This window comes from Phascolarctos cinereus, unplaced genomic scaffold (assembly GCF_003287225.1).
Source record: "Phascolarctos cinereus isolate Bilbo 61053 unplaced genomic scaffold, phaCin_HiC Scaffold_5;HRSCAF=322, whole genome shotgun sequence".
Classification (NCBI taxonomy): domain Eukaryota; kingdom Metazoa; phylum Chordata; class Mammalia; order Diprotodontia; family Phascolarctidae; genus Phascolarctos; species Phascolarctos cinereus.
In genome coordinates this window covers 412,591,693-412,615,984 of record NW_027555958.1, presented here as the reverse complement: position 1 = coordinate 412,615,984, position 24,292 = coordinate 412,591,693, and the positions used below count along the sequence as shown (strand labels likewise).

General features: G+C 35.1%; 1 protein-coding gene across 1 annotated transcript in view; it reads right to left on the bottom strand.

The window, feature by feature from the left end:
* The window catches only part of COP1 (COP1 E3 ubiquitin ligase), a 202,432-nt gene that overhangs the window by 116,076 nt on the left and 62,064 nt on the right, over nt 1-24,292 (bottom strand). The window contains exons 7-8 of the mRNA XM_020984279.2: nt 12,492-12,551; nt 4,206-4,282 (exon numbers count right to left, since the gene is read on the bottom strand). Of these exons, the coding sequence (XP_020839938.2) occupies nt 4,206-4,282; nt 12,492-12,551 (137 nt within the window). The remainder of the gene's footprint in view (nt 1-4,205; nt 4,283-12,491; nt 12,552-24,292) is intronic.

Below are 24,292 nucleotides of genomic sequence, written 5' to 3'. Positions count from 1 at the left end.
GGAAACAAAATCATCACTCTTTGCAGATGATGTGATGGTGTACTCAGACAATCCTAGAGAATAAGCTAAAAGGCTAGTTTAAACAATTAACAACTTTAGCAACATTACAGGATATAAAATAAACCCACATAAATCATCAGCATTTCTACATATCACCAATAAAGTCCAGCAGGAAGAAATGGAAAGAGAAATTCCACTTAAAATAACTGTAGATAACATAAAATACTTGGGAGCCTACCTGCTAAGACAAACCCAGGAACTATATGAACACAATTACAAAACACTTTTCACACAAAGTCATATCTAAAAAACTGGAAAAGTATTAATTGCTCATGGATAGGCCCAGCCAATATAATAAAAATGACAATTCTACCCTAAATTAATCTACTTACTCAGTGCCATACCAAACTACTAAAAAATTATTTTATAGAGCTAGAAAAGAATAATAACATTCATCTGAAAGAATAAAATGTCAATGGAATCAATGAAAAAAAAATTGTAAAGGAAGATGGTCTAGCCATACCAGATCTCTAATTATATGATAAAGCAATAATTATCAGAACAATCTGGTACTGGCTAAGAAACAGAATGGTGGATCAGTAGAATAGATTAGGTACACAACACAATGTAGGAAATAACCACAGTAATCTAGTGTTTAATAAACCAAAGATCCAAGCTTTTGGAACAAAAACTCATTATTTGACAATCCCAATTGCTGGGAAAACAGGAAAACAGTATGGCAGAAACTAGGTACAGAGCAACATCTCCCACCATATACCAAAACAAGGTTAAAATGGCTATGTGAATTTACACATAAAGGATAATACCATAAAGCAAATTAGGAGAGCATGGAATAGTTTACCTGTCAGATCTATGAATATGGGAAGATTTTAGAACAAAAGAAGACAAAAAGAGCATTACAAAATATAAAATGGATAATTTTGATTATATAAAATTAAAAGGTTTTGCACAAACAAAATCAATGCAATCAAAATAAGAAAATAGTAAACTGGAGAAAAAATTTATAGCGAGTATCTCTGAAGTAGGCCTTATCTCTCCAATATATAGAGAACTGAGACAAGTTCATAAGAATACAAGTCATTCCCCAACTGATAAATGGTCAAAGGATATGAAAAGGTAGTTTTCAGAAGAAGAAATCAAAGCTACCTCTAGTCCATATGAAAAAAATGTTCTAAATCTTCATTTATTAGAGAAACTCAAATTAAAACCACATCACGCCTATTTGATTGGCTAATATGATAAAAAAGGGAAACAATAAATGTTGGAGAAGATATGGGAAAATTGTGACACTAATGCACTGTTGGTGAAGTTGTGAACTGATCCAACCATTCTGGAGTGCAATTTTTAACTATGCCCAAAGGGCTACAAAACTGTACATGTTGCATCTAGCAGCAACACTGCTAGGTCTATATCCCAAAGAGATTTTTCAAAAAGTGAAAAGAACCTATTTATATAAAAATATTTATAGCAGCTCTCAAGGGGATTCTCCATCAACTAGGGAATGGCTGAACAAGTTGTGGTATATAATTGTAATGGAATATATATAAGGGTGTGTGTGTGTGTGTACACTACAAGAATGATAAGCTGGATAATTTCAAAATAACCTGGAAAGACTTAAATGAACTAATACAAAGTGAAATGAGCAGAACCAGGAGAATGTTGTACACAGTAACAGCAACACTATACGACGAAGAACTGTGAATGACTTAGCTATTCTCAGCAACACAATGATCTAAGACAATCCCAAAGGACTCATGATGAAAAATGTTATGCACCTCTAGAGAAAGAATTGATGCTGTCTGAATACAAACTGAAGCATACTATTTTTCGCTTTCTTTTTTTTGTTGTTGGAGTCTTCTTGCACAAAATGACTAATATGGAAATGTTTTTGATGACTGTATACGTACAAGCTATATCAGTTTGCCTAACATCTCAAGTTCGGGGTAGAAGAGGGAAGGAGGGATAAAATTTGGAACTCAAAACTTTATTTTAAAAATGTTAAAAACAGTTTTTACATGTAATTGGGGGGAAATTAAATATTATTAAAAAAAAATTTAAAATGCCTCAAGCAACAAACATTTGATCTCCTAGCTAAGCAGAGAGATTTCAAATCCAAGGACAAAACAGGTTTAGAAAATAAATTTTTGTAAAATCTTAAGGAGGAGTATGTTAGAATATGGTGGGCAAAATCAACTTCTAAAATAAGGAGAAAATAGTAGAGGGCAAAAAAACTTACAGTTTAGCAAGGGACCCAAGTCACATCATCCCCATAACATTTAAGGATAAAACTGAAATAACAGGGAGACGAAAAATGGAAAAGATCTACAAATATTCTTATTGATGCTTTTCTCTTTCAATGAGAGTGGAGCCAACAAATTTTAATATTGGTCCCTAAATGTATTGTATGATGAAGTATAAATGGCATTTAAAAAAAAAGTAGTTAGACTGAGATTGGAAGACTGAATATACAAAGAGGATGGTTTTGTGGAATTCTCAAGATGCATGAAACAGAGAAAGATAACGCTCAGAAAAAAAAAATCAAGGATCTTACATTGCCAAAATGAGGCAACCAGAAAATATCAATGTAGCTACAAAAATCTCTGAGATAATTTATATATGCATAAAAGAAATAAACATTAAATTCTGGTAAATAAAACATGTCTGAATCTACTATTCCATTACATTTAGAAATACCAATCCTGGCTAAATTTTCAGAAAGAGAGGGAATTGTGAAAGAATTAAGCATGGCAAGTCTGATCTGCTTTTAACACTGTTATGGAGCTGAGGAATTCCTAGAACATTATGTAGAAGTACTTAAAAATAATGTTTTATCTATTTCATTTACTATTTACTACTCCACTATAAAAAAAATTAAGATTATAAGTTATTTCTTTACTATGAAAGAGTAAAGCAGAAATCATCAAACTAAATAAAGTTAGCTGTGACAGGACTGTTACAAGGACTTATTTTGAATATGCTCAGCCAAAACTTGGAACAAAAACATTAGAGGTAACTTTCAAAGAAAGCTTTAAGAATGATTTTAAAACTGGGATTTGGGCAGGGAAAGAACAACAGGAAAAGTCTCTCCAAGATAGAAAAAGCTTGTCAGTAAAGATTCTGCACAGATTGAAGAAGAACTTATTCAACAAATACTGTAACACTAAGCTTTAAGGACTTTTTAATTTCAAATTTTAATTTCAATTTTCCTAAGAGTGACAAAAGAATATAACAGTTTATACTACAGATATTAACTTATAAAACATTACTCTAGGATGAGAGGTGATAAAGTCATACAAACAACTTGTAAGGGCCAGAACTGAAGTTGCAATCCAGTCTTCTCCTAACTTCGAGCCCAGAGCTCTTTTCCAATACATCTAGATGCCTAAGAGAATGAATGGCATTTCAGGATAATCACAGTAGAAACAATCCGTAAAGTGTACTAAAATTAAACATCAGATAGTATGAACAGGAAATCCTAAGCCCATGTGTATGATGAAATGAGTGGCAAATTCAGCAGGCAGATCAAAACATAACCCTTGACCTTAGTTATGAGAGTTTCTGCTTACTGGATTCAGAAGAGTTAGAATGTTAAAAAAAGAAAAAAAGGCAGATGGTGACTCACAAAAAAAACTAGGCCTCTCAGACATCCAAACTTCCAAATAAGCTACTACTGAGGTAAAACATTCAAGTGTACTCCATACTATATTCTACCAAGAAATCCATTTATTCAAATGCTTACAGGCATCTTTTGGCCTAGCATTATTTTTCCTGATAATATATCAGGCTGATACAAACAGCTGATTATGGTCTTTCCATGAATGTCTTTCAATAAGCCACCACAGCCCTTAACTGATTAGTATTGTCAAGAGACAGTCATTCATTTAATTCATTACAGATTGTACCCTCCCTGTTATGTATGCCAAGAATAAAAGTGAAGTCAACAATAAAGAAAACACACCAATTGTGGATACACAACATTATAGCAGTCTCTTCACCAATTATTCCTGATATGGAAATACAAAACTTTAAGAAAAATGATGGATTATCTGAATCTAATTTTTAAACCTTACTGAAATGTAATTTCTATAGGGTTTGATAACACTGTACAGTAAGGGCTTCCAAACACTAGTACCAAATGTGGATTCTAACACAAATCTCAGATAAATGAGAACTCAAAGCTTTACCTGTGTGATGGAGAGGGAGCTTCAAACTGAGGCACTTTACTATCTTCACTGACAGGGGAGTACAAACCACTCATTTCCTGAAAAGACAAAAAAAAAGTTACAGATAAAATATAAATTGTCCTGAAAATGCAATGAAGACCCCCAAGAACACCAGATGAATCCCAATGTAGACTTGCAGTAAGACAAGGGCAAGAGTCATGCAGTGTGGACATAGATGGGTATGATTTGTATCACTGAAAGAAGTACTCACATCAATAAGATTACAGCCCCATTATAATATAAATTCCACAACAAAAACAAAAACAACTAAATATTTCTTTAAAAAACATTTTCTGCTTGTCATTCAATTTTATGCAGTTGTTTTTAACTTGGCATTAATTCAACAAATATTTACTGAGTGCTTACTTACTATGCGCTAGGTGTTATGGGAATACAAAGAATAAGATACAGACCCTGCCATAAGAGAAGTTATAGTCTCTTAAGAGAAGTAATACATGTATTTAAGTATATGGAATCAAGTTATAATTAATGTGAAAGTGTGATCAAGAGGTACAAAGCATCATGGTAGCTCACAGGAGAAAATTATTACTTCTGGCTAGAAAGATTAGGGAAGGTTTTGTGGGGGGAAAAGAGTATTTGAATTTGGCTACAAAGGATGAACAGAAACTGGGAGGTGAACAAGATGAGGGGCACAGGACATGCCATGTAGGAAAAAAAAAAGCATAAGCAGCCTACTAATTTTTTGTTTTTAAAAAGTAAAACTCTCAGTTCTAGCTTAAAAAATATTTCTACTTCTCATAGAATATTAATGTCACTATTTCATTATTAATATTAATAGTGTTGATGTCATTTTGAAAGAGGGGAGGAGGACATGCCACAGCAAGTACTGACTGGATAACTAGCACAAGGGAAACAGAAAAGGTAAAGATAACATAAAGGTTATGAATATGGGAGATAAGAAGAATAGTGGTGCCATTAATACAAATTGGAAAGTATGGAAGTTAGATGGATTTGAAGGAAGAAATAATATGTTGTTTGGGATATCTTAAGTTTGTCTCTGGGACATTCAATTTGAGATATCCAACAGGTTATGAACGATACAAGACTATATCTCAAGGGAAAGACTAAACCTGGATATATAGATCTGCATAGAGATGATTATTCAGTCTGTGGGAGCTCATCAGGTTACCAAAAGAGAATGGATAGAAGAGCAGAGGGCTGCCAAAGATAGAGTTTTTGGAAATGCCCAGCAGTTAGGGGCATAATATAAAAGAAGAGCCAGCAAAAGAAATGTGAAAAGGAGCAGTCAGACAAGTATATTAAGAACAAAGCAGTGTCACAAAACCCAGAGAGGGTGATAAACACTGTCTAACTTAGGTTGAGAAGGATAAAGACTAAGAAAAGACCATCAGATTTAGCAATTAAAGATCGTTCAACTGTATGATAAAATCAAAAACCATATTGCACAAGGCTGGGGAATAAGAAAAGAGGAAACAGAAGCAGCAAGTGTAGATAGTTTTTGTTGTTGTTGTTGTCGTTTCTCTATTGGTTTGGCTGAGCAACAGAAAAGAGATATTGGTCAATAGCTTGAGGAGACAGTAGTGACTAGGGAAGGTTTTTTTAAGGATGGACTAGACAAAGACATATCTGAATACAATAGAAAGGAATCAGTACATAGGCAGAGTTAGAACAAGAGAAAGAAAGAGAAGACATGACCAATGTTGCAAAATGCTAGAAAATAAAGAAGATGGGATCAAGGAATTGATCAGGGCCAAGGAGATAGGCCACCTCATTATCAAAGATACCAGGAGAAAGAAAGAGTGAGATATGATGTCAAAGAGTTTTGAGATGAAGAAAATTTAAAAAGAGGGAACTCCTCTTTTGTTCCTCAATAAAGATGTATGGTCCTCAAGCTGAAGAGTGGTGGACAGTGGAATTTGTGGAACTTTAAATAGAGAAGTCTTTTCTATCCTTAGATCAGTTTCTGTGGGGACTGAGATAGGGATTCAATTAGGGAAGCACTGTCTTGCTACAGTGAGGGCCCAGTTGAGGTAAAATAATACAGATTTGTAATGTACCATATCAGCACAGTTGTATGACTTCCTTATATGAGAGGAGAATGCAGACAAGGAGAGTAATCCAGGGCTAAGGTTTTCAAAAAGGTGACCAGACATAGATAAAGGGGGATAGGGATTCGAGAGCTGAGGGCAGCATGAAGTTGAACTGGCTAAGTCAAGACTAGAAAGAGCAAAGTGAAGTTACAAAGAGGGCTAACTAAAAAAGTACTAAAACATAGAAGGATTAAACACCTCTATGGGGGCAAATAATAAGTTTAGGAAGAGCAGGGAATACAAAAAGATATAATAGTAGGAGACTATGGCCAGTTAGAGGAATATCAAAATTTTTCATTAAAGTAGAACACATGAGAATGTAGTGATAAGATCTAGGATGTGAACATCCCTAAGTGTGTGGCTAAAATATAATAAAGAAATTGGTCATGAGGCTTAAAGAGAGTGAGGAATTAGTAAATTAGGAAGTTTGGGGGAGCAATGTGGATCACGAAGTGCCCTAGGACAGGAGAAAGAGCTATGAAAGAAAAGATAGTGAGCTAGGTGCTGAACCCCTTGAGAAAGGAGACAAAATAATCTAGACTGAGTATGAATGAACTTAAAAGGAAGAGAGATTATTGCATGACAATAAAGGTAGAGTATTAAAGTGACAACGGGAGGCTGGGTCAAGGACTACACCAAAGTAACTATAATACCTTAAAGAAATTTCAGGACCTGTGCACAGAGTTATTAATATTAGGATCCTTCATAGCTAGATTGTTCTACAAGTTCAAAAGAAAGATATATTGGAAAATAGTGGCTCTAGTAGACAACCCTGACTTTCACCTGCTAGGCTACTCATTTTGATATCAGAGTTGCATATAAATATTATTTTGTCATCTTTGGAGCAATATGATTCAATAGACTGTCTAAATACTTTAATAATATAGTAACAAGAGTTTTTGTCTTGACAAGCAATTCTAGAGGCACTATGGATGGAGCCCTGGACTTGGAGTCAGGAAGACTTAAGCTCAAATCCTGCCTCAGCATGCACTTATAGCTATGTGACTAGGCAAATCAATCAAGTTCTCTTCTCAGTTGCCTCCTCTGTAAAATGAGGGAGCTGGAATCAGTGGCCTCAAAAATCTATGATTCTATGATCTTACTTCAGAAGCATATGTTTTGTATGCCTACTGTATACCCATAAGCTATTTTATATTCCTCCTAGGACTACAGAAAGGGACTATACCTGGTTAAGGCCAAGTGTTTTCTGAACAGTAGAAGCATCTAAACTATCCTTTCTCAGAGGGCAGAAACCCATTTTCTAATGGGCTTATTATTACTAAGATTCATTACAAAAGAAATATGCAGAATGAAGTTCTGGGCAGGATCTTAAGAACACATAAATTATAATCAAAAATCTAAACACCCCTTTCAAAAGGAAAATTTTCCCTAGAATTTCACATACCATTTTGTGTTACACATTTCTATAGCACTCAGAACAAAATTTTGCGCATGTTGGTTGTCACTAATTGTGGCTTATCACCTTACAAGACTGTAAGCTCCACCAGAGCAAGGCCATGTCTTTTTTAACTTTTCGTCCACTCCAGTAACACAGAACTCTAGTTTGTGCTTAATAGGTTGGTGAATAAATGAACAGCTTCAAAATATAAAGTGATAAAATACATTTAGGATATCTCACAAACTTCACCAATTCCACCTTACTGGTTTGTCTTTCCATTATTTAAAATGGTTATGAAAATAAGACTAAATCTGATAAATAAATCTACTTCACCCTCCTGCTACGAAGCTGGATAAATGTGGCCATGCTACAAGGAAGAGTCAATTTTACATGTTAAGTCCAACTGCCTATCAGGCAGGTTACTTCAGATCAGTGCTGAGAAGTTCCAACATACATTCCTCACCCATTCACCAGCATTATTATGCAGCTCTAGTCTCTCTTGATCTCTGCTCCTATATCACCATCTACATTTTGAACAAACATGCCACAAACAGAATTATCCTTTCTCATAAACCTTCTCCCCTTCTGAACTTCTCTATTACTGTAGAGGGCACCACCATTTCCCCAATCAACCAAGCTCCTAACATAGGTGTCATCTTTAACTCTTCATTCTCTCCCACCCACCCCCCATATCCAATTTGTTGCCAAATCTTGTTAATTCTACCTGGTGACATCTCTCATATATACCCCTTTATCTTCTCTGGCACTCAATGGTGAAAGTCCTCATTACCTCACATCTGGACTAGTACAACAGCTTTCTGGTTCATCTCTATATCTCAAGTCTCTTCCCACTCCAGTTCATCCAGTTCAACTGAGCTGTCAAAGTGACCCTTCCTGAACTTCCCCGCTCAATGAGCTCCAGTAGTTCCCTATTATGTTCGCACTTAGAGCTCTTCATAACCTAGCCTCATTCTACCATTCCAACTCTTCTCTCACTCTATTATGCTCTACTCACTCCACCATCCAATCCAGCTACACTCACCTACTTAATAGTTTTTCACATATACTCTTTCATCTCCATGACTTTGTATTAGTTGTCCCTTATGCCTGGAATTTTCTGCCCCCTCACCTTCATCTCTTGGTTTCCTGGGCTTCCTTTAAGATTTCTCTCAATTTTCCAAAGATGATAATGTCTTCCCCTCTCAGATTATCTTCCATCTATTCCAAAAATATACATTGTACATACCTGGTTATTTATATGTTGTCTCCCTCATTAGAATTATGTTCCTTGAAAGGAGGAATTGTTTTTGCTTTTCTTTGTATCACCAGTGATTAGCACAGTGACTAGCACATAGCTAGAGCTTAATAAATACTTGTTGACTGGCTGGCTGACTATCTTAAGGATTTAATCCTTGCTAAAATAACCCTAAAAGAAATAGTGTATACCACTGTTGGTTATATTTTAGTACAAATTTGAGTTAGTATTAATTTATATGGTCTTTATTGAGCAAGATTTAATAAGAGAAGATTGAGACTACGTATATTCTGTGAAATAAGTAGTCAACAGCCAAAACACAAAAAAGGGCAGAGAATGGGAAGTCTTAAAATACGGAAGAAAAATTATTTCCTTCATAATATAAAGGAGAGAACCATGGGTTGAGTCAGGAATCTTAAGACCTAGCTCTAACTTCACTACCATAATTAAGTTTATGACTTTAGCAAGCCACCTCACTTCTTGCTTGATCTCATTTTTCTTATTTGTAAAATAAGGGGTATAGATTACATGAAAATCTCAGCTGAGAGTCTCTGATAATTCATTCTGTATAATGCCTACATATTATCTAAACTATAGGCAGCTAATGAATAAAAGACAGAGGTCTGACCTTCATTCAAGTCCTGCTTCTGACACACAATGACTGCACAACATTGGACAAGGCACCTAACTCTTTCAGTGCCCCTAGACAACTCTTTAAGCCAGAATCTCTTAACCTGGGGTCCACAAACCACATCTGTGGTCAGATTTTAGGGGGTCCATGAATTTACATTTTAATTTCAATAACTGGTTTCCTTCATAATTGTAGATATTTCATTTTATGCATATAAGAGGAAAAGGAAGGAATTAGTACTTATAGAGACTATGATGTGCCAGACACTGTACTAAGTGCTATTTTACAAGTATTACCTCATTGGTTCTTTACAACAAACCTGGAACGTAGGTACTAAGGTAGGTACTGCTGTTATCCCCATCTTACGGTAAAAGAAACTGAAGTGAATAGAGGTTAACTAATTTGTCCAGGGTAACACAGTTTTAAGCGTCCAAAGCCAGATTTGAACTCAGGACTTCCTGACTCCAGGACTACCTAAAAAGTCCATAACACAATAAAAGTAAAATTAAAAAGTAAACTAAAAGGTAATAAATAAATAAATATAATAAGAACTCCTGCTCTAAGTCCACAAATTGAAGAGTAGGTATTGATCACTGATGAAAATTTACTACATGGACAAGTTTAAGGATCTGGGAGACTCTTCAGAAAAAAAAAACACCTAGTACAGATTCATAAGAATATTTTTATGACAATATTTATCTGTGTCCATCTCAATACATACATCTTAGAACAGAAACCTTCCATAATTGAAAGAAAGGAATATTCACTGATCAGTCACTACATTCATGGCCTTGTCACACCGAACATGCACTCCACCTTTGTTGCCCCTTCCTCTAAATGGCTGGTCCTACCCATTTTAAGGAAAACACTTAAGCTAGCTATGTCTTAATTCTTCTACAGGTTCCATTCTTGACTCGAATGACTCCCACTTCCAGCCCCCCAAACCCTTTTTTAAAGCTTCCCTTTTATGTGTTCTCATCCCTCCATTAGAATGTAAGCTCCTTGAGGGAAGAGACTATTTGCTCAATGAATTGATGACTTGACCTAACACAGCACTTGAATAAAAGAATTGTTTAATCTTTTTATGCCAAAATGTAATGAATTTGATAACTATGCAGAGTGAACTGATACACTAACTAAAATGTTAACAGTAAAAGGAAAGTCTGAATATATCAAAAAAAATATACCAAATTCTTACTAATGTCCCTTTATACAAGGCATATTGTAGGCATTTAATCAATGCTTGTTCACTGATTACTAAAGAAAAAATTATCTTCTACTTTAATAACATAAAGGAAAATGAAATTTCAGGATTGTTTCTATTTCCTCTAATTGACTAAAGTGAATTGAAGCATTAAAAATACATCAACGATTCATATATCCAAGTCCAATCACTTTCATTTCATGAAACAAAAGCTGGCTGAATACCAAAAGCAAAGTTTTGCTTAGAACTTATATTATTACAAAAAAACCTAACCAAAAAAAAATAATAACAGTACCAATAAATTCTGTGAAAATGTTGAAAGAAAATGCTCTAATTCAGATAGGTTATGAATACTGTGTATTATTAATATAGTATGCACTGTGTATATGTATGCATTATTATTCAATTTATTCACCACTGGTGATACAAAAAAAAAACTACAGAAAACATAATAAACAAGGCAAAATAAATCCATATTGAAGTTATATGATAGGTAAGGATGTTTATTTCAACCTACAGTAACATATGAACATCTGGTACCTGGCTACTGCCATCTAATCACAGAATCCCAGACCCAAAAGGGACTTCAGCACCATCTAAGTCAAGGGTTCACCTTTTTTGGTTCATGGATCCCTTTGACAGTCTGGAAGAGTGATGTATTCCTTCTCAGAAAAGTGTTTTTAAACACACAAAATAAAATACATAAGATTACAAAAAACCAATTATGCTGAAATACAGATATCAAAAAAAAAATTTAAACAAGTACAAGGTAAGAATTTCTGATCTAGTGTAACCTATCTATAACTTAACAACAATCTCCACAAAACTGACCAATGGTCACTGAGCTTTGCTTTGTTACATCAAGTAAGGGAGAAGATACTGTCTCTCAGTCAGTCAATAAATTTATTAAGTGTCCATCCTCCCAAATGAGGCTAAGAAAGATTAAGTGTCACAAATACAACTAGTAAGAGTCACAGGCACAGTGAGCTCATGTGCTCCTCCTCCAAATCCATTTACCCATCTCACTGCCTATTTAGGCACACTATGCTAGAAGGTAAGGGTACAATTACAAAAATGAAATAGTCTTTACCCTCAAGGAGCTTACATTCTACTAGTAATACAACAATACTAGTTGTATTACTACAGTAATACAACTTGTACACACAAAATTATACACAATAAAAAAATGTATTTTAAAATTTTAATTAGATAATTAAGAATTATTAGTTCTATACTGCTAGATGTTAAGCTCCTAATGAATGAGAATTCAGGCCTACATGTCTTTTGTACCTCCCTCAGCACCAAGCATAGTGCTTTCATATATAATAAACCCTTAATAATTCTTTGTTGAAGGAATAAGTAGCAACCAATTACTTTTACATTAATACTCAAGCTTTTTTTTTTAGAGCTGTTAAGATGAACCTGAATTTTTCTCTATCCAGCTGCAAAAAACATGGTGGCACAAAACCAAACAGAGACTATATACTGATAGCCTGAAAACATGTTTCAACCTTTTTTCCCACAAAAATTAATATTGGTCAGTAAATATACTAATTAAAGTGAGAGTAATAACTGTTACTTTTTCCTTTATAGAGAAAAATCCCATAAAGTTAACATATGCAACAAAGGTGGCAATTTGATGGATATGAAAACTTTCCAGAGTTTCAACAATATCTAGATCCTCACCTCCACTCGTTTAATATCCTCCTCCAGAACACTTAGCTCCTTTTGGATCTGTTCCAGTTGCTGTGGATAAAAGGAGAAAAGAAAAATCTAAAGTAATTTGAATTGGCATCAGCACAGCCACAAGTTAACTCTTCTACCTTAGATATTGGCCCAATTCAGGTAATTGAAGTAATAAATTACAAAACAGTCCCCTCCTCAAAATCGCTGATCAACTAGAGGGTCCCAGTTATTTCAGTTTTTAAAAAATGTTATTTTAAAAGTTAAGGGAAAAGGGGAGACTTCCACAGGCAGGAAAGAAGTTACCTTTAATATGTAAATGTGGACTGTGAAAACCAGAACAGAGAAATCATAAAGGGATGAATCAAAGAGTAGGAATTCCTTCTTCCTGGGCAAATCATAATTTATAGTCTGAGAGAGCTACCTGAGGATCACATAAGTTAGGTGACTTGTCTACATCCTCATTAGTTAGTTGTTGTCTTTTGTGCTCAAAGAGGACCAAAATGACATCACTATGTCAGAGTGAAAGCACAGCACGCCCAACTGTGGCTGATCAGACCAATAAGAGCTCGGAAGGCTCTACCACAGGTTGGACACAAACAGTCCATATGAACATTTGGAGTGGAAATATCTCTAAATTTGTGCATCTCACATTTCTTTTGAACTACTGCAATTCTGCTTTGCTCTCAAAGCACAGCACCTTTTTTGATGCAGGCACGCTATACTGGACAGTCCTGTGCCAGTGTTTCATGTCTCACAACCAATTTCAGAGTTCTTCACTGAGACCTTGAGTGTACCTGTATTACTTCTTCTGACCTCCGTGTGAGCACTTGCCCTGTGTGAGTCCTCTATAAAATAGTCTTTTAGGTATCTCAATAAAGGAAAGGGAAATAGGTTGTCCTCTGTCTGTGTTCACACAGCTAATAAAAACCAGGGCAACATTTGAATCCAGTTCTTCCTGACACTCTATTGACAACAGAGTCCAATACTCTATGGACTATTTGTTGTTGTTCAGTCATTCAGTAGTGTCTGACTCTCCATGACCTCATGGACCACAGCCAGGCCTTCTGTCCTTCACTATCTCTCAAAATCTGTCCAAGTTCATGTTCATTGTTTCCATGACACTTTCCATCCATCTCATCCTCTGCCATGCCCTTTTTCCTTCTGCCTTCAATCTTTCCCAGCATCAGGGTCTTTTGCTATGAGTCCTATATCTTCCCAGTATGTGGCCAAAATATTTAAGCTTCAGCTTCATTATTTGAACTTCCAGTCAAATTACTTTTAATTTCATTTAATTCATAAATCAATGCCTGAATTAATTTCTCTAAGTATTGACTGATTTGATCTCCCTACTGTCCAAGGAACTCTCAAAAGTCTTCTCCAGCAACATAATTCTAAAGCATTGATTCTGCAGTGCTCAGCTTTCCTTACAGTCCAACTCTCAGATATTCATTCCTACTGGAAAAATCATAGCTTTGACTATATGGACCTTTGTCAACAAAATGACATATCTGCTTTTTAGTATGCTGTCCAGATTTGCCAAACCTTTTCTTCCAGGGAGCAAGCATCTTTTAATTTCATGGCTACAGTCACCATCTGCAGTGATCTTTGAGCCCAAAAATATAAAATCTGACATTGCTTTCATTTCTTTTCTCTCTTATTTTCCAGGAAGTGATGGGACCAGTTGCCAAGGTTTTAATTTTTCTGATGTTAAGTTTCAAGCCAGCTTTTTACACTCTCCTCTTTCACCCTCATCAAAAGGCTTCTTAACTCCTCTTTGTTTTCCACCATTAGACTGGTATTGTATACATATCTCAGATTGTTGATTATTTATCCCAGCAACTGTAATCTTGGCTTTTGAATCATCCAGCCTGGCATTTCACATAATGTGCTCTGCATATAAGTTAAATAAACACCACAATGCTTATCAATAATGGAACGAGATGAATTTTATAGGGGTGGAATGAGTAGCTAGTAGACACATGGAGGTATGGAAAGCTACAGAGTACTTTTAGAGAAAAATTACTGAGAAAAGGTAAAAGAAAAAATACAATTCTGAATGCACTGACAAAGTATGAGGACACAGAAAGAAAAAGGCTCACAAAAGAGCTATGTTAAAGACCTAAGAAAAGAGAGAAGAAACAAAACCTTCCAAGAACAAGCATATAGTTGTAACAACTGAGCTGATGAAGGGTGGCTGTGAAGTTCTAATATGACCAAAAGTCAACAAAATTTTAATTCTTCTAGAAACCCAAAGAGCAACTTTTATTGTAATAATACAATGGTGGACTAGAGAGTAGAAGGGAGATAAACTAACCAGAAGAATCCTAAAACTCCAAGGGATAGGGACTAAGCGATATTCAGTCTTTTCTTGCTATAACCTAAATTTGACACTAATTACACTTTGCCTAAAATGAAACCAAGCTAGGAAGTTCCAATTATTTTAAAATCAGTGAAATTTATGTATTACAACTAGAAAATACAAAAAAATTACTTTCACCATTAGACTCTATATACAGTTCACTCCCAAGCCTCCCAGCCCAGAACTTTCAAGAGTCCATTTAGAACAGAAAATGGTCATGACAACCTCTACCTTTGCAGCTGTTAATCAGTTAGTATATCTTAAAAGTCTTACAGCAAAAAAGAAGTGATAATACCTTCTGCTTGGGTGCTACCAAGGGGCGGGGGGGGGGCAGGGGGACAGGAAAGGAATAAGACAAAAGGCAATATCTAAAGTGTGTAGTAGCTGCATTCAATGAATCAACACTTTAGAGCTACAGAAAATCAACTAGTCCAAACACCTTATCTTACAAAAGAAACTAAGGCTCCGGAGAAGTTCAATAGCTTGCCTAAAGTCACATCAAGTTAGTGACAGGATCAAAACTAGAACACAGTACCCTTGCTCCTAGTCCAGTGCTTTCCCTGAAAAACAAAAACAAAAACATAAAAGGACAGGCCAGAAAATCAGATATGTGGCTACCAACATCTATAATGTGACCTTAAATTAGATGCCAAATAGTCTTTACAACTTCACCTTCTCTCTTTACACAAATTGTTTTCTGCGTGCTGAAAGACCATTTTTTAAAAAAGAATAATTTACAATCTTTCTGCAGAACATAGGGAATCCTAATATGCATAAATAATTTGAGGTTGGAGATGAATGTCAGTTGAGGGAAAAATTGTGGAGAGAAAAAGAATTAAAATAAAATTTTAAATGAATTTATTTCACTGAAATTATTAAGTGCTTTAAACATGAATAAGAGTCCTAGCCATCACAATACCAGCATTCTCTAACTTAACTATTTCATAAAAAACGTCTTGCATCTTAAACAATACAACATTACTAGAGTTAGTGTCAAAGGAGCAATGCTCTTATGAATTTAATAATTAAATAAAAACTATATATAAAGCACTGGGAGAGGCTAGATATTCAACAACAACAAAAAAAACAGACTGCCCTGGGCTGTTACATTCCACATGGGGGAGCAAGAGATGGACAGGGACAGGAAGAAGGTATAACATTTACACAGATCAGTAAATACTACCAAGAAAAAGTGTAAGAAAAAAAAATTGGAAAGGCCTCAATTCGGTGGTGGCGGTATCCACTGAGCTGAGTATTGGGAGAAGGCTAAGGATTCTTGGAGGCCAGGCAAAGGAGAGCATTCTAGCATGCCCAGACAGCCTGTTCAAAAGTACAAACAAAAAAAATGTCACGGAGATAAGCAAATTGCCTAGTTTGTCTGGAACATATCATGTGCAAAGACAGCAATATAAGACTGAAAATATAAACTGGAGTCAGATTAAAAACTAAAAACACAGAGTCCCCCATGCCTAGAATGCCTCCCTCCTCACCTCCATCTCCTAGAAGCTCCCTCTTCCTTCAAAACACAGCTCAAGCACCTTTAGATGCCAAACTGGATCATAAATTGGAATAAAATGCTAACAATTTGAGCAAAAGTTGTAAACTACATGGAAAGTGAGAAAGTATCTATTAAACAATGACTAAGTTTAAAGAAGAAATCAGAAAAATGAATTTAAAATAAAATAATACCAAATAATAAAATTTAGGCAATGCAGACAAAGCCATTCTCAGAGGCAAATTTGTATTAAAGGTCTAAGAAAAGTAGTAAATGAATGAAGATGACACTTAAAAAGACAGAAGAAAGCATGAAGACAAATTATAAGAACAGAAAAATTGAAAATCAAAGAACAACATGGAATTGATTAATAAAATCCGAATTATTTTAAAGACCAAATACAAACAACAAAATACTAGCTTCAGAAGAAGAGGAAAAAAAGAAAATGTGAATCAGTAAAATTACAGATTAGAAAGTTACTGCAGCAAAGACAAAAGTAACTAAGAATGTCATTAGGGAATTGCTGTACACTATTTCTAAGAAATTGGAAAATTAAAGGAAGTAGAAAATTACCTATAAAATATAAATTATCCAATAATAAGACAAAAAATTTGTAATATAAGCAAACAAATCTTTGTAGGAAAAAAAGGCAAACCATCAAACAGGGGTGGGGTGAAAAAAATCCCACTTGCAGCAGAATTTCTTAAACTTTCTCAAGTCAAATAATCCCCATGTTTCATTCATTAATATAAAGATAAGCTCATTACCCTGTACCTTTGTGAAGTAAATATGGTGCTTTTTTAAAAGCATCTAATGATCACTTATGCACACATACTAAAACAAAATTTTGTACAATTTTACTAAAGAATATGAACATAAAAATAATAAATAGAAAATAAAAAAATACCCCATCAGTACATTAAGAATTCATTGTGACAATGCAGAGTTTATGCCAGGCACACAATGCAGGTTCAACATCAAAAAAAGTATTAACATAAGAAAAGATATAAACATATAATTATATCAATAAATGAAAAAAAGCCTTTCATGGAATCCAATAATCATTCATTACTTTAAAAAGCACTTAAAATAATGAGTAAAGAATTTTTTTCAGCACAATCACTACCTTAAACTTAAGGTAGTATACTTGAAGGAATTAAGAGGTCCTGCGAGGCAGTCTTAAGAAGGTAGAGTACTGGGGCAGGTAGGTGGCGCAGTGAATAGAGCACCGGCCCTGGAGTCAGGAGGACTTCAATTCAAATCCAGCCTCAGACACATAACACTCACTAGCTGTATGACTCTGGGCAAGTCACTTAACCCCAATTTCCTTGCCCTCTCCCCCCAAAAAAAGATAGACTACTGGTAAGTCATGGAGAAAAGAGATAGATTGCTATGTCTATGACAGAAAGAAGGCTAGTTTGGTTGTTTCGTAGAATGCAGGAAGGGGAGTAATGTTGAATGAAACCTTGGAGATAGGTTAGGACTAGTTTGTGAAACACCTAAAAGTCAAAATAAGAAAGTTTATATAGTTAATCCTAGAGGCATGAGGAAGCAGCTGGAGTAAGGGAGTGGCATGTGAAATGGCGAGGTCTATATTTAAGTGGTTTTCACTTGGGCGGCAGTGTGGAGGGATATGTCCTCTTAATTCCTTCAAGACTGAGCTCAATACAATCTTCTACACAAAGCTTTTCCTAATTCCCTCTCCATCCCTAACTGCTAGTGTCCTCCCTAAATATCTTGTACTTAATTATGTAATATTTATTTTGGAGCTATTTCGTATCTATTTATTTTGTACATACTACTTATACATGCATATGTTTTCCCTCCCAGTTGGAATGTCAGTTCACTGAGAACAGGAGCTGTTTAGTCCTCGGTCTTTGTTTCCCAGGTACCTAGTATGGAACTTGATAAATACATACTGAAGAACTTATGAACAATCTGAAACTTATTTGAAATAATTCAAAACAAAGAACAAGAAAACAGAACAAAATATAGAAAATTAACACAGAGATGAGTGAACAATTAGAAGAAATAAAAAGTATAACTACTACTTTATATAGAGATCTCTTCAAGGTATAAATGATTATTTGGTTTTATGTTTTAAAGTTCAGTGCATAATAAAATATTTCTAATATACCATAGAAATTCTCAAAAAGAAAACTGAAGAACAAATATACTGATGTAAAATAAACTGGCAAGAAGCTCATGTTTTATTATTTGAATTGTGAGGTCACAGTCCTCTACCACAACCTGTGGCAGGATATCCAAACAGCCAGTTTTCATTTTGTTTTGCTGAGATGAATAAGCTCTTTCTCGGTAATGAAATCATAATATAAAAAATTATAAAGCTGACAACAAATGCCACATATATTAAAATAAATCTTGGAAATAATCACTACTGACCCCACAGTCAAGATAAAGCAATGAAAAATAAGCATAAATTTTAGCAAATTTGATAAGCAACCCATCAAAGTTACAGCCATCAATAATACTTTCCAAGGAATAGTACATTCTCTGAAGCAAAGACAACATCTTAGGCAATCTATGGTAAAGAAAAAAGTCACATGTTCTCTGCCCTTTAATTTACATGGATAGCACAACCATCTTTGTGCTATCCTGGAATGTATCCTTGATGCATCTTTGAATAGGAAAATTGATGCAAAACGCAACTGTTTTAGCATACATGTTTGTCAATTACAGATTTAGAGCTGGCAGGCATCCAAGAGGTCATCTGCCTCAACTCTCTCATTTTGCAATGAATACATTTAGGACTAAGAAATTAAGAAAATTGCCCAAAATTACAAAGGTACTAAACAAGAGGTGAAACATGAACCAAGGCAATCTGACTTTAAATCCAGGGCTCTTTTTCAGGGTGGTTTCATCCAAAGTATATCATTACTCGATCAATAAAATATTTCAAAAATATCATAAGTACCTCCAACATGCCCAATACCATGCCCATAAGCTAAAACACACACACATACACACACACACACACACACACACACACACACACACACTCACACACACACACTCACACATTAATCACTGCATTTAGGCCACCCCGAAGTTTGGAAGTAGCACCATCCCTTATCCCAGGACAAATAAAGTCCCCCTTTCCTGGATACTTCTTCTAATAAAGCTAGGATGAGATAAAGGGGACTTTACACATGTAAATCTTTGCCCATGGGGAGGTATCTTTGCAGGATGCATTACAGCCACCAACTGCCAGACTCCCACAAAATGCTTCCTCCTATTTCCCTAATACTAGCCAAGGGGACCACATATTCATCCCCAGCTACTGGCAGGGCATCAGTACCATAAAAGCATCATGGTTTACCTTGATTGGGGTTGCTTTCTTCTCCCAGAATGCTATATTCCAGAAAAGCCCCCTCTTACCCACAAAATAAAAGTTTAGGTGAGCTCAGCTTCTCTTTATCTGCTAAAGTTAGGATATATGGTCAAAGAACAATTTTAGTTCAAAGAGTCCCTAGCAAGCACTTAATCCAATCCATTCCTGAAAAGAAATCCTCACATACCTGAGAAGCAGCCATCCAATCTCTATCTAGAGACCTCCACTAAGGGGGAAACCATCACCTTCCAAAGCAGCCCATTCTACTTTTGATCAGCTCTAATTGTTAGGAAGGTCTTCTTCAGAAAAAACCAAAATTTTGCAGGCTTCTGGACAAGTTGTTTGCCTGAATGGGAGGCAAGTGGTCTAGCTGTCAAGTACTTTCTCCAATAAGACCCTAAAATTTGCACCTGTCTGAATACTGATCAAGAAATCCATTGAGAAAACAGAGTAAGTAGCTTTTTGTACCCAAGAAGTATATAAGAGGTAAGCCAGAAGCAGAAGGGCAAAACGAAAAGTAGTCTCCACAAGCAGGAAGGCTACTTGGCATTACCAGAGACATCTAAGCCTAAAAGACTGTGTCCACAGCAATAGTAAGTCTCCCCCATGAAAGCTATTGCAGGGATCTTCAAAGTAGAGACAAACAGCAGTTAGTAGTGCCAACAAGTGTGCAGCCTAGGAACACTCAGACTGGAACATCTTAAGGCCAAAGATTCTAGCACCCTGTCTTGAGATGCCACAGAAGGCCCTAAAGATCCAGTCCTCTGAACCTCAATAATAAAGGGAGGTTTAATGTCAGAAGGTATTGAGCAGAAGTGCCAGAGAAAAACCAGGAAGGCCTGACCACTCCACCCACAAGTACAGCAGGGGGGCTGAATCTAGCCCTGGGACAAAAACCTAGTAGAGGAATTTAAAGATGAAGAAATAGAAAATACCACTAAGTATAAAAAATTATTGCAAATCTAGAGATACTTAGAGGACAGTTACATCATAATAACTGTAAGCAGAGACTCAAAAGGAAATGTGTATTTTCCACCAAAAATATATGACCACTTCAAAGAAGGTAAAAAAAAAATTAATGAAATAAAAGCTCAGGAAGAAAGAACTAGAAGGAGAATAAAGAATTTAGAAGAGAAATGAGATAAATTTTACCCAGGTAATAGACTTGCTAAAAATCAGAAAACAGTAAACAGAAATCAATGAATCCATGAGAAATCAAGAAATATTAAAACAAAATCAAAAGACTGAAAAATCTAAGAAAACAGAAGATCTGAAAAGAGCAACAGACCTGGAAAATGGGTTAAGTAAAGATAACTTAAAAATCACTGGATTCACTGGAAAACCATCACTCAAAAAAGAAGGGAGTGAGGAGTGGGGCAAAATTATAAATGAAAATTGCTCAGATCTATGAGAACCAGAAGGTAAAGTGAAAATAGAAAGAATTCACCCATCACCTCCTGAAAGAAATCCCACAAAGAAAAATCCCAGGAATATCAATCAAATCCTGGAGCCACCATATCAAAGAAAAATCTAAGCATTCAAAAAGTAGGAGCACTAAAGGACATGTTAAAATCATACAGCTTCTACTATAAATGAGAAGATCTTGTAAGATATAATTACAACATGCAAAAGATGCAGGAAAAACTTACCCTGCAAAGCTGAATAAAATACTACAGGGGGGAAATGGACCTCTAATGGAAAAAAGGACCTTCAACCATTTCTCATAAAAAAGACCAGAATTAATTTGGAACAATGAAATACAAATACAAGAATCCTGAGAAAAAGGGTAAAGGAGCTGCGTGCTAATTAGCTGTGCTAATATTTTAGTCAGGAGTGAAAAAAACAGGTGTCCTTAGACCATTTATCAATTAGGGAATGGCTCTTTTTCTTATAAATGTATAGGACATTAAATCTATATGACATTAAGGCTCTTCATATGGATGGTAAGGACAGTACAGGTTTTAGAAAGGTCATTAGTGGCCGAGCAAAGACTACAATCAAGATCTCCCAAATCATAGCTCAGCACTCATTACATTATATATTTTTTTGCCTCTATAAGGCAAATACTTTATTATACTATAGCTAAAGAAAAGACAACACACTTTTTACTAATTATTTCATAGCATTTTTTTCTTTGCTTTTTGGTGAGGCAATTGAGGTTAAGTGACTTGCCCAGGGTCACACAGCTAATAAGTGTCAAGTGTCTGAGGCCTGATTTGAACACAGGTTCTCCTGACTCCAAGGCAGGAGCTCTATCCACTGCGCCACCTAGCTGCTCCATGTTTCATAGTATTTCTTAATGCTGTAACCTCAAGAAAACATTTAGTTCTTAGGGGACAGCATAGTCAACCCTAGGTTTTCTAGAGAGCAGCATTTTGGATGTCCCTTGCTCTACAATAAGTGCAAAGTGCATCCAAAGCAAAAGTTGAGTGGGAATTAAATAAAAGCCAGGCTAAATTCCATTTATAAACAAGTTTCACAATGCTGAGAGGCAACACCTGGATTCATAACATAAAGAAAGGTTCCAAGAAGTGATGTTTTGGAGCTGTAGAAAGAAAAAGCAGGAATCAATCACAAACTGGCAGTGGCAACAGACAAGCCATTGGATCAAATCTGCTTACAAGATCAGAGTTCTGAATCTAAGAAAAAAAAATAACAGTATATAACATCCGATATCTAAATAATTGTCGGAGACAGGGTAACCCTAATACATTTATAGCAAATGACACATCAATATATGAAACGACTCAATTGAATGGAAAAACAAAAAAACTAAATAAAAACTAAATTTAAAAAATTAATATTTTGGGGCAACTAGGTGGCATAGTGGATAGAGCACTGGCCCTGAAGTCAAGAGGACCTGAGTTGAAATCCGCACTCAGACCAAAACACTTGACACTTACTAGCTGTGTGACCCTGGGCAAGTCACTTAACCTCAATTGCCTAAAAACAAATTCAGAACTCAAAATCAAAAAAGTGAATGTTGAAAACTAAAAATAAATTAATAAGATAAAAAAATAAAAAGCTATTTTAATAGCTCCCAGAGCTATTAAAAACAATTTTTAAAATGAAAAAAAAACTATGATTGACACAGAACAAGACCTGACTTTCTCTACCTTTCCCCCTCAAAAAAAAAAATCTCCTACACATACTTTCTTGATACATATTGAAACACTAAAACAAGACACAGACCAAAAGTACTAAAATCTGCCTCTGTATTACACAACCCATACGTACATTCTAACAGTTTTACACAAGAACATACTTTTTCATAATCATTGTAAAATAATGTTTTAGCATTTAATCCCTTTCAAGTTTTTTTTAATTGGCTCAAAATCCAGTGGGGATTTTTGTTTGTTTTTTGAAGACTTGGTATCCATATAGGAAAGAGAATCCATTTAGACTTGATTAGAGTAAATATGAGTCTGGCAAGGGACCATCATTCAAGAACTAAAATAGCTAAGCTTGAAGGTCATAACACAAGGTCAGTCTCCAATTTATGGATTTTTTTTGATGCCAGCAATTTATGAATTCATGTCCAAGAAAAAGAGGGTAAGTGGCCTTGCAATATTCCCTGTTAAAGGGAACAAACCAATTAAATTACTTAAGTTTTAAAAATTGAGATGTCTCATTTAACATCCCTGGCAGAATATAAAAAGGAAAGAAATCCCCCTCTATGTTTATAAGCTTTGATCTATATGATCCTGATAGTCTTTTCTTTGACCTCTTAGGATTTTAACTGATGGTATGATTTCAGAGATTCTGAATGCATTATCTGCGTGAATATATATATTTTAAAGAATTTAAAAATTCTGACAGCTACTTAGTATATTAGATGAATTAAGTTTGTGGAACCAGACTACAACTCTTGTCTCCTAAAGATATATGTGAGCTGGATAAAAGAAACCTCTTTGTAAACTCTTCAAAGAAAACTGGTAAGCAGTCACTCAAATGAACATAAATTTAATTCAAAGGAAGAACCACCATCAAAATTAATTCCTTCATGTGAAATGAACTCAAGCAAGTCTTTTCCGTTGTTAATAGATTCCAATCATGTCCTATTTCACAGAAGGAACATATCCATGGAAGCTTTAAAAATCAAGTTGTACATTAAAATGCAAACTTGATAAAATGCACAGAAAAGCAGGCTTACCAACAATAACATCAGAGTTACCTCAAAGAGTTACCAAAAATTCAGTTGACATCCAAAAGGCAGACATTCCAATGCTGATGGACCTTTTAAGTTTTCCATATAGAATCCAATGCCTTATGTATTCATTTGAAGAAAGGATAACTAAGAAAAGTAATTGGGATTTTTCATTCTCATAGGAGGAAGAAAGCCAGATGGGAAGGATAAAATGGAAGCATGACATAAAAAAATGCTATTTAAGTAATTCTAATTTGACAGAATTGACATTGTTTATAGTAATCTAAATGCTAGTCATCAAACCTATTTGGATCACTAAATTTATCAGACCATTGAAAATAACTCATACCTGATTACAGGTAAGCCTCTGATTTTGCAGACTCAGAATATTCTACTTCTCTTTTTTTAAAAAAATCTCAATTATAAAATTTATACCACAATTAACTGT